Source organism: Myodes glareolus, chromosome 13 (assembly GCF_982192425.1).
Source record: "Myodes glareolus chromosome 13, mMyoGla1.1, whole genome shotgun sequence".
NCBI lineage: Eukaryota > Metazoa > Chordata > Mammalia > Rodentia > Cricetidae > Myodes > Myodes glareolus.
This window is the reverse complement of record NC_142038.1, coordinates 26,361,385-26,374,119: the sequence shown is the minus strand read 5'-3', so window position 1 is coordinate 26,374,119 and position 12,735 is coordinate 26,361,385. Positions and strand designations below refer to the sequence as shown.

Below are 12,735 nucleotides of genomic sequence, written 5' to 3'. Positions count from 1 at the left end.
TTAAGAACTACCAGTAACAAAACACCCCATCGACTGTGGTGCACAGCCCTTGGTACACAGGACCAGGAACCCAGCTCGTCCTGGAAAACAGCTACTCAAGTAGCTGGCCGGTGGCTCAGGCATCACCGCATATAGCTAGGTAACCCATCTCCCCCGAGTTGTGCTGTGGAGCCTGTGTCTGGGCTGTATGTCCGCTGGGTCATGCTTCAGTATCCATGGAGGGTGGGACCCTCCCCTGCTTCCCTCCAGGACAGAGTCCTTGGGAGGACAGTGCTCATAGACAGGTGCCTGTGGGGAGGACTCACGGCTTGGTCCGCGGATCTTGATGGGCTTGCTGCTGGTCATCGACTGGGAGCACGTCTGGCAGACACATTCTTTACCACTGAAGGTCACCTTATCTCCAATCGGGAAAGGCTTCCTGTGGGGGTGGGAATGAGGAAGAGAATCAGTTTCTCTTGCCTGAAGCTCCTGTGGCTACTGCTGACTGGCAAAGCCTATGCTTGGGTATACTCTAAGACGTGTAGCTTGCTTTCTAAAGCATCCAGCAGGGCAAGTGCCATTCAGAACGACAGTCTAGCTAAAGCACTCAGGATCTAGGGGGCCAGAACCGGTTGATGCGGTGGGCTATTTATATCACGTGACAGCGATAAGTCATACTGTGGCTGTGAGCACATGCTCCCCAGCTGAAACGGAGAGGCAACCCCACTCCTCACAGTGTTTATCCTATCTCTCTAGGCGGGCCCCAAAGTTGTCAATTCCTCCTCCTCCTCTGTGTTTGTTCAGTTTCTCCAGTTGGGGGGCCTCAAGCTCCTACATCTGCCTGCCCAGCCAATGATAAAGGACTCACAGATCTCCAGTACCGTCAACGGTGTTGAGTGGCTGCTTTTGCGTCTGTGGTGTGGGGTACCCGTCACATGTGTGCGCTCTGAGTTTAGGTCCTAGCAAGTGGCCCCACTTGTCTTTTTATCAGCAACTTGGGACACTGGAGGGAAAGCTGGGGTGGGAATTAGGGTAATTATATCCTCACTGTTCTGATTTGTTATTATTTTTACACAGCCATTAGTCAGAAATTCTAACTGGTTACTCTGTTTGGTAACTAACCAGTGATGATTTTACAGGGGAAAATAATTAATCAATACTTTCTTTTCCCAAAAAGAAATACACATGTACTCAAATCATAGTTTGCTTATGACTTAATCAGAGATGGCCATTAAATTTTAACACATTTGTGGGCAGGGCTGAGGTTTCCTTTATTTTGTTTCCATCTCCTTAATGTGTTGCTTGGCATGCGGCAGGGCCTTGGTGCGCATTGCTAAATTAACACGTGGTTGAGCTGTCTGGTAGGGAAGTGGGCAGAGAGGAGCTGTCCTGAGAGTGGTTGGACGGCTGTCACAGTGGGACAAGCGGGCACACTGCAGGTCGGACACCAGACACAGGTCTCTGCACACACCCTATCCGTCATCTTCACGAAACCAACGAGGCTGCAGTGGATTTGACCTCCACTACTGAGGCTTACACAGATGAGGCCAGATACTAGGGTCATTCTTTCAGCCAGAGATAGTGTTGGGAGGATGGAAGACGGCTATCAGCAGACATCCTTGTGCTACCCGAGGATGAGGGTGTGGAAGCCTGGGCCAGATGGCTACTTGGCTTCCAGACGAATTTCTGAGGGACAAGGTACTTGGTGGTTTTCTTGGGAGCTTTTGAAGGGAAATGAGATGCTGCTGAGCATGGTGTTTGGATCCTTAACCTGTTGTCATCATAGGACAAACTAATTCTTTACGTCAGACTACATGGGACAAGATGGGATCCAGCTGCCGGACGTTTTGAAAACCATGGCCCTACCAGAGTAGTCCATTCTCAAGTTTCCAGAAACCCAGGGCCTAGTATAAGGCCTATACACTCCCAGGTTGCCTAGGGAAGGCCATGTCTTCCTCTTCCCTGGGGTCTAGCCAGTATCCCTGGTCCCCTGGGATGCTCACCTGCACAGGCTGCACACGAAGCACTTAGGGTGGTAGGTGCGGCCCAGCGCAGAGATGACCTCACCCGTGATGAAGTCCTGGCAGCTATCACAGCGGGTGCCGTAGAGCTGCTGGTAGTCCTGGGTGCAGATGTACTCCTGGTTCTTGAAGAAGAAGCCCGACTGGGCCAGGCCACAACCGCACACTTGGAGGAACAAGGGGAGAAACAGTGTAGGTTGAGTCTGGCAGAATCGGTAGGCAGAAGATCCTTACTAGCGGAAAGGCTGATGTCTGACTTTGTCATTGGGAGCCACAGGGTGGTGACATGTCAGAGCTCATGGGCCTTTGGGTCATTTGCATTAGATCATATGGCACTCTTCAGAGGTAGGTGTGTGAGTCTGGTTTGAACTCCCAGGCCTGGGTGGTTTGCACACAACTCAATTGCTACGGATGTATATTCCTTGGGGACCGTGGATATTGTACAATCTTTTCAACACACTGAATTTCAAAGCCTTGGGACTCTCGACATGCCACAGAGCTGGTGGTATCGTGAATCTGAGAAAGCAACAGTCATTGAAAAAAAAATCCCCTGGGAGACTGCTATATGCTTGACTCTCCACCAGGTCAAGAGCAATGTGGAGATGCCAGCTCCAAATCCTTAACAGGAGATAGTTTGGGGTGGCAATGGGATGGGAAATGTGAGGTGTCTGGTTGGTTCTTGCTGTAGACAATAGCAGGGTTGGTTTGTTTCTAGGCGTGGATGCAAAATACACAATCCCTAGACTGCAAAGAGGCAAATGTGTCTCCAGAGAGACAGTACCATGCATTATGGGTGATGTGGCCATCACGTAGGTACAGACAGTGGGGAAAAGGCAGAAACCCCGCTAGTGCGGAGGGAGGGACTATGGGAGGACCCTTGGCTCGGGTGGCGTCCATGTGAAGCACTGACAACATGAAATGCAACAGAACACAGATGCAGGAAGCCGCCAGCCACAGATGTACGCGGTGGGACTGGGCCAGGGCAGAGTCTGAGGGAGTGAAGGGAAGGCACACAGGAAAAGATGGCTTCAGCCCACTGGGAGGAAGGCAACAGTTCCGTTTAAGAAGTTCAGGTTTTGCGTATGTGAGATAGCTCCTGGGCTGAGGGTACTAGGGGTGAGGTGAGACATCCCAGAGGCCACAAAACAGTGCTGGCTTTTGTCATTGTTCTTGGCCAGCCACCAGAACTCGATGGCTCTACCTCTTGCTGAACACAACACACACGTGGGTCACAGGACTCAGAGAAATCAAGCTGATACCGACTGGGAAGCGTTCTCCTGCCTGGCACTGTATGGAAATAAAGAGGAGTTAGGTAGGAGAAAAACAGGTGGATGCATAGGTATCCGAACAACCAAATTTATGGGGGAGCAAGCCCCATCAAAGGAATCTGCTGTGTGGGGATAAGATTCCCCAATCGGAAGTTCATTTATGAAATGAGTGTGATGAACTATGGAAAGAGGCTGTTTCTTCCCTGGGAGTTAAAGAGTCTCAGAGACAATGAAACCGCAGCAAGCAGAAGAAGACGCTAGTTCAGCCAAAAGCAGAATGGGTCAGTCAGGGATCAAAGGAAGGTAACTGGACAGGCCCCTGGGTCCTGTGTCTAGTTCCCCTTATCTGCACCTATCTGGAGACTGCCTGATAGCCTGGGTTTCCACATGGGCTGCCTTTGGGTGGAAAAGGCCTTGACAACACAGCTAGCCTAAAGAGTTACAGTTCTCTGTACAGTACCTGACAGGTACTCTGGTTTTTGGCACGGGTTCCCTGAGGATTTGGGAAACTACAAGGCGGCTCTCTCAAGCCTGGCCAGTGGTAGGGAAACCAACAGAATAGTTTCCAAGCCGGTTGATCAGTGGAGCCAGCGTTTCATGGGTGACATCACCTCAGCAAACACTATTTCATTACTGAGAGTTCTGCAAAAGGAGCCGGGCTGGAAAGGGGAGAGCCTTTCAGAGGCGAGCAAACATGCCTCACAAGTGTTTGCTTGCTTCTGTAGGCTGGCAGCAGGCTTAACAGACAGCGGGGGATGGGCTGACCTGGGAATTAGATCACCGGGCCCTGGTCTCATCCTTGCCACTAGGTCTCTGGATGACCATGAACTTGGCCTTCTCCTTCCTGGGGCCTCAGTTTATTTCTGTGCAAACTGAAAAGGCTGAGATTTTAGAACTGACCTCCTGTGGGACCATGAGAAGAACTTGGGGCTTGCTGTGTGTCTGAGCATTCTGAATTCAGTTTGAAGTCTTGGGGAAGGGGATGGCAGGGCGGATGGTGGAGACGGTGGTGACAGGAAGCCAGGAAGGGCTCAGTTTTCAGGCACTATGAAAATGTGTCCTCTCAAACAATACCTGGCCTTGGGAGCAGGCAGAAGCAGAGCACAGGCTGTTCTGGGCACGCAGGTGGTAGATCAATTGCTTCATGGAATTAGTTGGGTCATGGCCTACTACCTCATTGGAAACAGCTCCTGTTTTTCCCTTCTTTTTTTTTTTTTTTTCTCCTTTGTTTTCTCTGCCAGCTCCACCTCCAGAGTCATCTCTCTCAGTGGAGAGAACCAGGAGGCCATGAGAAAACTCAGAACAATCAGTTCCTTCATTTCCTCCAAGGAGCTTGAGGAGGAAGTTTCTGGTAGGAAGGATGTAAAAGTTGATAAGAATCTTAGGGACTCCTGGAAATACAGTAGGGAGCAGGGATGGGGGGCAAGGAGCAAAAAGGAGCGGTACAGCAGGTACGGATGAGGCCAGGCGGAGCCTCACACACATGGCACACGTTACATGAGGAAATGATGAGAATGAACACACATGGATAGCCATTATGTGCGCGCGTGCGCACGTGCACACACACACACACAAGTCTGATGATTTAAAAAAAAACCAACCACTTGGGGCTGGGGAGATGACTCTGGGTAAAGCTACTGCCCCCCCCCCACCAGGCATGAGGTCCTGAGTCTGGATACTCAGAACCCATGTAAAGCCAGCCCAGTGGAGCACATCTGTAACCCCTGCACACTTTCAGCGAAATGGGAGGTAGAGACAGCTGGCCTGGAGTATGTATGAACGAGGTAGAAAGTGACCTCTGACCTCTACTTGGGGAGACACACACACTCTGTTTTTTTCTCCTCCACTCAAAGATAAACACAAACCCAAAGCTGGGTAGTAAGAAAGGCAGATTACCCAATTAAAAATGCTTGTGGAAAATGCACATGAATGTTATCTGTGAACACACTGCCTGGAAGTCGCTCTCACACACAGCCACAGCATATGCCCAAGAGAAATGTACTATTTTGCAGGTCGCTGGACTTTTGTCTGTGGTCCTTGTCTACATCTCAGGTGTTGCATAGTTTTAGAGTCCCCTCCCTCTACTGTAGCTCCTTTGTGAGGTGAGGGGCTAGCTTGCACTGGGGAGATATCAAGCGTGCTGGGTCTAGAACTCTGCCAGAGAAATCAAGGCAATCAAGACTAGATTTTTCTGAAATTTCAAGATTATAGTTAGAAGGGCCTGCAGGGCAATCTAATTCAATATTTAAAACATTTTAATTGTGAAATATGTAACACACAGAGAAATACATCTGTACAGTTTAAAGAATAACTCAAATTTGTATCCACATGTCTGTCCCAAGTTTCTGAACTAGGATATTCTTGGCACCCGAGGAACCTGTCTGTAGCCCCCAGATAGCGCCCCCTTTCTGCAAGTCACTGATTGGGTGTTTATTATCCCTTAACGTTTCTTTGTGGGCTTACCATTTATGATATATCCACACATAACAGGTCATTTAGTACAGCCTGTGTCTGAGGTTGTCACTGCTGATCCCTTTGCTCAGTCTCTGGGGCCTGTGTAGAAGTCACGTGGGGTGGATGCAGCTGCAGAGGCCGTCCCATGGCTGCGAACCAGCTTTGGCAAGTGCCGCTCCTACGACCCTGCAGCTATGAGCATCGCTATCTACCTTCTGGTTTTCCCTCCTTTTTCTCAATCGATGTTCCCACCAGCAGATCCCTTAGATCCTCAGTCTCACCAATAAAGACTTGGGGAGACCTGAGTTTTCAACATGACATGTGTGAAAGGGTACCAGAGTGCGACTTTACATTTCATTTTCCTGATGATTAGTGAATTCGAGAATATCTTCCTATGTTTATGGGCCATTTGTACTTCTTGAATGGTAAAAGGCTAAAATCTTTCACCCACTGAAGCTTTAAGCGGTGTTTTAGCTCAGAAATGAATCTTTTTCACTTGCCACCGTTAACACCCGTAGTTCCGGATGAAGTCACATCCTCAGATTTTTGTTTGTTTGTTTTCCCCAGGGGAGTGAAAAAGGGTTTATTTATCTTACAATTCCAGGTTACAGTCCATCACTGTGGAGGAATCAATTCAGGCGCTCAAGCAGCATCACAAGCGTAATTACATCCACAGTCAAGAGCAGAGAGAGTACATTGCACCTGCCTTTCCCAGCTTGCCTGTGCTTAGTACCCAGAACTAAGTAGCCCGTGAGTTTTCTTCACTCATATACAGGGTTCACCCAAGAATTAGTGTCTCCCACATGCTGGGTAGGTCTATTCATGTCAATTAACAATCAAGACAAACCCCATAGACATAGCCCCAGGCCAATGTGAACTAGACAGATCCTCACTGTGACTTCCTCTAAGGTGATTCTATATTGTGACAAATTAACTGTTAAAATTATCCAGAGCAACATGTGTCCTGAAGATGCTCAGCCATGAGCTTTATCACGGAGACTCTGGCACACAACCTCAGTTTTTACACTGTCAATTTCCCATTGTTTTCTTTATAGCTTGAATGCTCTCTGTCACATTTAAGAAATGCTTTCCTACTGTGAAATACTGAAAGGATGCCTCGATGTTGCTTTCTAGAAGTTTGGTTTTGCTCTCCATATGGCTGCAGCCCACCCATCTGGAATCGACATTAGTGAGGGCTATACGGTAGGGATTCAGTTTCCCCCCACATGGAGACTTAATCACGTCTGTGCTGTTTATTAAGCAGCTTAATTGTTCTCCAGTGATCAGCAACAGACCTGTTTCCTTGTGTGCTTTGTTCTGGTTCTATATTCAGTTCTGCTGGCCTATCTACCGGTCCTTAGTCCACGACCCCGTGTGTCAGTAACTTACACCCTAACAATACACGGTGAAGGCTGGTAGGGCAGGCCCTTGATTTTGATGCTGGTCTTCAGGGATGTGAACCATCACAGACCTTTTGTCAAGAATTCAATTTTAACAGACTCTTAATTTCCATGGGAAACTTTATGGAATATACTAGAATTGCTTTGAATCGATAGTTTATCCAGTGTGGCGCTGTCATCTTAAATTTATTTTTTTTCGATGCATTGATTTTATTTTGTATGTATGGGCGTTCTGCCTGCATGTATGTCTGTGTACCACGTGCATGCCTGGTGTCCTCAGAGGTGAGAAGAGGCACCAGATCCCCCGGAACTGGAGCTACAGATGGTTGTATAGGTGCTAGGAACCAAATCCTCCTCTGCAAGAGCAACTAGTTCTCTAAACCACTGAGCCATCTTTCCAGCAAGTCACCTGTCCTCTGAAGGTCCCTAAAGTTTGGGTCTTGGTGGATGTGCCTTGTGGCTCTGATTAACCTGTTCCCCTCTTTATACTTCTGTGGCTTGATAGTTAAGTCTAGAAAGAACCAATAGATGCTTGGTTCATTGCACTTTTATGGTTTGGGGTGGGGATAGAATTGACTATTGACTACCACTGTCTTGATACATCATTTTGTCGGAGCTTTGCAAGCTTAAGATAGTCCACTTACCCAGTTCTTTGCTACTGACCCTTCTTTTCTTTTGCAAAGGGGTTTTAACTGCAGACCCAGGGGTTCAGTCTGAGGGAGCTAGAGGATCACTCAGTTTTAAACATTTTAAAAGTAACTTTTAGTAAGTTTCACTTTGACAGGATCAAAGTTTTTTAACCCAAGTTTTGCAATCTGTTGTTCTGAACTGTTGAGAGCATGTTGTGTTTCCACTATAGCGGCACATGCGGTATCTTACTGCTTTAACTTTAACATTTGCCTATTTCTCCTTTCTATATAAGTGATTTTTCAGTCATGTTGTCTATTTAACTTGTATTTGTAAAGAACTCACTTTGGCTTTGTTCATCTGTGCTTTTCAGTGCTGTCTACTCTTTCCTTCCTGATGTTTTCCTCATTCTCACTTTGCTTTTCAGTTTCTCAAACTTTTAGAACGGGGAATTTGGCTCACTAATGTTCAAACTTCTTTTTCCTGTTATGATTATTTAAGGCGATTGCGGTTGTCTTTTACCACTTAACATTTTCGAACATAAGCGCTTTACACATCATTTCTTCACCTCTTATCACTGCTAAGTATTTTCTATTTTCCATTAAGATTTTGCTAATCATTGCATCTTGCATCTCTTCTCTTCCATCTCAGGGTCCCTTCCCTTCTGCCTACAGAACACACTCCAAAATTTCAGTTCATGAGGGTTTGTTGAAACCAAATCCAGTTTTTGCCTAAAAATGTTCTTTGAGCAGTCTTAATGACACACAATTCCATGCTATAAAATTCAACTATTTAAAATGTATAACTCAGTCATATTTAGTATATTTTAGTATATTTGATATTTTCTTCACATCTAAAATACACCATAAACCCATTAAAATCAGTACTTACATTTCTTCAACTGCTTCCAACCAGTAATCTTGCTTATTCTGAGTACTTCATATATGCAGATTGAAATATGTATTTGTGTAGTGTTTCCTCCATGTTCCAAAGGTTCCTTTATGTTGGAAAATGTATTTCATTCCTTTTTATTGCTGAGTATAGATAAAATGTATTTTATTTGCGTTCATCAGCTGATGGATATTTTATAGCCCCTTTTGTTCAACTACTACGAGTAGTACTGCTATGAACATCATGTCTAATACTTTGAGTGAAAACATTTTCACTTTTTTTTTGTATGTGCGCATGTGTAGGCATTTATGTATGTGGGGGATGTCAGTACCTGTGTGTATGGCACAGGTGTGGTGGTCAAAGGGCAACCTTGGCTGTTGGCCCTTAATTGTCTTCCAACATTTGTTTGGCCTGCAGCTTTTCCACAAGGCAGGATAGCTGGTTCATGAGCTCCTAGGAGTTCACCTGTCTCCCCTTCCCATCTCACCATCACTTGGATTAGTTGCATTTTACATGGGGTTGGGGGGGGGTCCAGTCTTCACTCTTGGCAATCATTTCCTCAGACTCTGCTTTCATTTTTTCTTAAAATGAAAATCACCCAGGAGTGGAACTTTGAATTCTACGCTTGACTTAACCTTCTGAGGAACTGTCAGACAGTCTCTAAGACAGCACAGTTGTTTATATCCCCACCAACAGTACAAAAGGGTCACAGTGTCTCTACATCCTCCTCAACACTTGCACTGGGATTTTCTGGTTTTAGCCATCTTTTGTATAGGAACTTGTGTGCATTGTGGTTTGATTTGCTGTCTTTGAATTCTAATGATAATGAGCATTTTTATGTGATATATGCATAACTTCTTTGGAGAAATGTCATTTCCTTGGTCCATTTTGACACTGGGTTAACATTTTTATCATTACATTATAAAAATTCCTTACATAGCTTGATCTAAGTGTTTGATTAGATATCTAATAAGTAATTATTTTCTTCCATTTGGGCCCTGCAAGGAGTAGTCCCTGTATAAAGTGCCCTCTCTCCTTCCCTCCTTCCACCTTCTCTCTACCATGCAGAGAGGCTTACCATGGTGGCTACCTGTAAGCCAGGAGGAGTCCTCATTAAAGCCCAACATGTCCTAATTTTGTACTATTATTTTTTTCAGAAATGTCAAAACATTTCTGTTTTTAAGTCAACCAGTCAATGGTATTGTTGTGACAACTGGAGGTGACTAGACATTATATTATGTTGATCCAATTGAAATTCAAGCTATCTTGGCAGCATTATCTGTTCACATTCTTAAGGGTGTATTCAAGTCAGGCATTGTAGCACACTCCTTAATCTTAGCTCTTGGGAGGCAGAGGCAAGTGGACGTCTGTGAGTTCGAGGTCAGCTTTATCTAGATAGCAAGTTATAGCCAGCGCTCTAAAATGAGACTTTGTCTCAAAAGAGAAAAAAATCAGGGGTGTATTTTGAAGCATAAAACTAAGCTTTGATGATGTTTAATTTGCCTGTTTTTTCTCTGCGGAATCTCCTTTTGATATTGTCTGAGAAGCTGGCACCCTGCTCAAGGTCACAACGATTTATTCGTCTATTTTCTCTTTAAAATTTTACAGTTTAGCCCATATGTTTGTCTTTGAATAATTTTGAGTTAATTTTTATATGTTTGTATGAAACAGTCTATTTTCTGTCTTTTTTTTTTGTCCGTGAATATTCAGTTTTCCTGGAACCATTTATAGAAAGATCCGGTTTTCTCTATTGAATTATTTTAGCACCCTTGTTGAAAATAAACTGGCCATAAATATAAAGGTTTATTTCTGGGCACCTGATTCCATTCTATTGATTGGTAGGTCAATCCTGTGCTGTCACCACCCTGCACGTTTATTAGCTTTATTCGTGGCGAGTTTGAAAAGTGAGAAGTCTTGGGTCCTCAGTGTTCATCTTCATTGTTTGCTCTTTGTAAATAGATGTGAATTTTATGGACTGATTTATGCTGTCTCGAAATGCATATATGGAAGCTTTACCCTCTGCCCTGATGGCATCTGGGTGTGTAGTTGCCGTATGATAACTAGGTCTAGGTTTAGATGAGGACTTGAGAGTAAAGCCCTGTGTATGCAGTGATATTAGGCCCTATATAAAGTGCTCTCCCTCCCTCCCTCCTTCCACCTTCTCTCTCCCATGCAGAGATGTAGTGAAAGGAGCGGCGGGCTACGTTCCCGCCTGGATCCCAGCTTACCCCCAAAATAATTACACGGAAACTGTATTCATTTAAACACTGCCTGGCCCATTGTCTTCAGCCCCTTATTAGCTAACTCTCACATATTAATTAACCCATTTCTAATAATCTGTATATCACCACGAGGTCGTGGCTTACCGGGAAGACTCTAACCTGGGTCTGTCTCGGAGAGGAGAGTCATGGCGACTGCCTCATTGCCTTCTTCCCAGCATTCTGTTCTGTTTACTCTGCCTACCTAATTTTCTGTCCTATCAAAGGGCCAAGGCAGTTTCTTTATTAACCAATGAAAGTAACACATAGACAGATAACTCTCCTCCATCACAGAGAGACTTACTATGGTGGCTACCTGTAAGCCAGGAGTCCTCTTTAGAACCCAACATGTCCTTATTTTATACTAATATTTTTTTCAGAAATGTCAAAAAATAAATTTCTGTTTTTAAGCCACCCAGTCAATGTATTGTTGTGACAACTGGAGGTGACTAGACATTATATTATGTTGACCCAAGTGAACTCAAACTATCTTGGCAGCATTACAGTCTAATTCATGAAGACAGAATGGCTTTCTGTGTGCTTTAGCATTTTCTAGCTGTCATAATTTTTTGTTATATTTGTTTGTATATATCTGCAATTGTAAGTAGAATTTTAAAACCTGTATTTATTGTGTGTTGCATGTGTGTGCATATACATGACACAGTGCATGTGTGGAGGTCGGAGAACACCTTATGGGAATCAACTCTCCTTCCATCATGTGGCTTCCAGGGATTGAATTCAGATTGGCAGTCTGTTGGCAAGTGCCTTTGCCCACTGAGACATTTCACCAGTCTGAATTGTTTCCTCAGCTTTATTTTGTTTTAGCAGTGCCAGGAATTGAACTCAGGACCTGTTGTATGCTAGGCAAGTGCTCTACTGCTGAGCTATTACATCTCTAGCTCTCTCAATTTACTTTCAAATTGTTCATTGCCGGTGCATAAACACACAAATGGTTTGGAATATTGATCTTGTGTTGTGAAACATTTTATTTATCACTTCTAATAATTTTTTTCATGCATCACATAGGTTTGGCTATACATGAGATCAATAGAAACCATTTTTATCCTTTCTTTTCTCTCTCTCTCTCTCTCTCTGGTTTTTGAGACAGGGTTTCTCTATGTAACAATTCTGGCTATTCTGGAACTCACTTGTAGACCAGGCTGGCCTCAAACTCACAGAGATACTCCTGTCTCTGCCTCCCAAGTGCTGGGATTAAAGGCGTGTACCACCACCACCCCAGCTCCTTTCTTCTCAATTTATATGCCTTTTAAATTTAATTTTCTTGCCTAACCCAGTATATCATTGAGCATTAGTGGTGAGATCAGACATTCCCATCTTTTCTTTATCATATAGGAAAAATTTTAGTCTTTCACCAGCAAGTATGATGTTATACGTTGGGTTGCCTTTGTTCTAAAACAATGGTTTCTATGAATACATTACCCTACTTTGACGATTTTTTTCTTCCACTCCACGAAAGAACATCCTACTGTTTTCTGGCTTGCTTGTTGATGTGAAAGTATCAACTGTCATCCTATCCACCATTCAGATGCAGATGATCCGTCTTTGATTTCTGGTTACTTTTGAGATTACCTCTTTATGTTTGATAATCTGAGGTTTCATTCTGATGCATGTAGGCTGCATCTTTTATATTTCCCTGCAGAGTTTTTATTAGACTGCCATAGATAATGTCTATTCTAATACGTACTCTAGTCTCCAGCATTCCTGTCACTTCTCTCCTCCACGATTTGCAGTTTTTGTCTCCGAGATACTCATTTTTCTATGTTAATTCTTTGAGGCCTGGCATAAAGCTGAGCTTCTTCCAAAAGGATTATTATTT

At 44.5% G+C, this 12,735-nt stretch overlaps 1 protein-coding gene across 8 annotated transcripts in view; it reads right to left on the bottom strand.

Annotated features, from left to right (window-relative positions):
• Ablim3 (actin binding LIM protein family member 3) overlaps positions 1 to 12,735 on the bottom strand; it is a 116,310-nt gene that overhangs the window by 56,700 nt on the left and 46,875 nt on the right. For all 8 annotated transcript variants that reach the window (XM_087896010.1, XM_087896011.1, XM_087896009.1 and 5 more), the window contains 2 exons: positions 1,983 to 2,166; positions 306 to 418 (listed from right to left, as the gene is read on the bottom strand). In XM_087896010.1, coding sequence (XP_087752136.1) covers positions 306 to 418; positions 1,983 to 2,166 — 297 coding nt within the window. The remainder of the gene's footprint in view (positions 1 to 305; positions 419 to 1,982; positions 2,167 to 12,735) is intronic.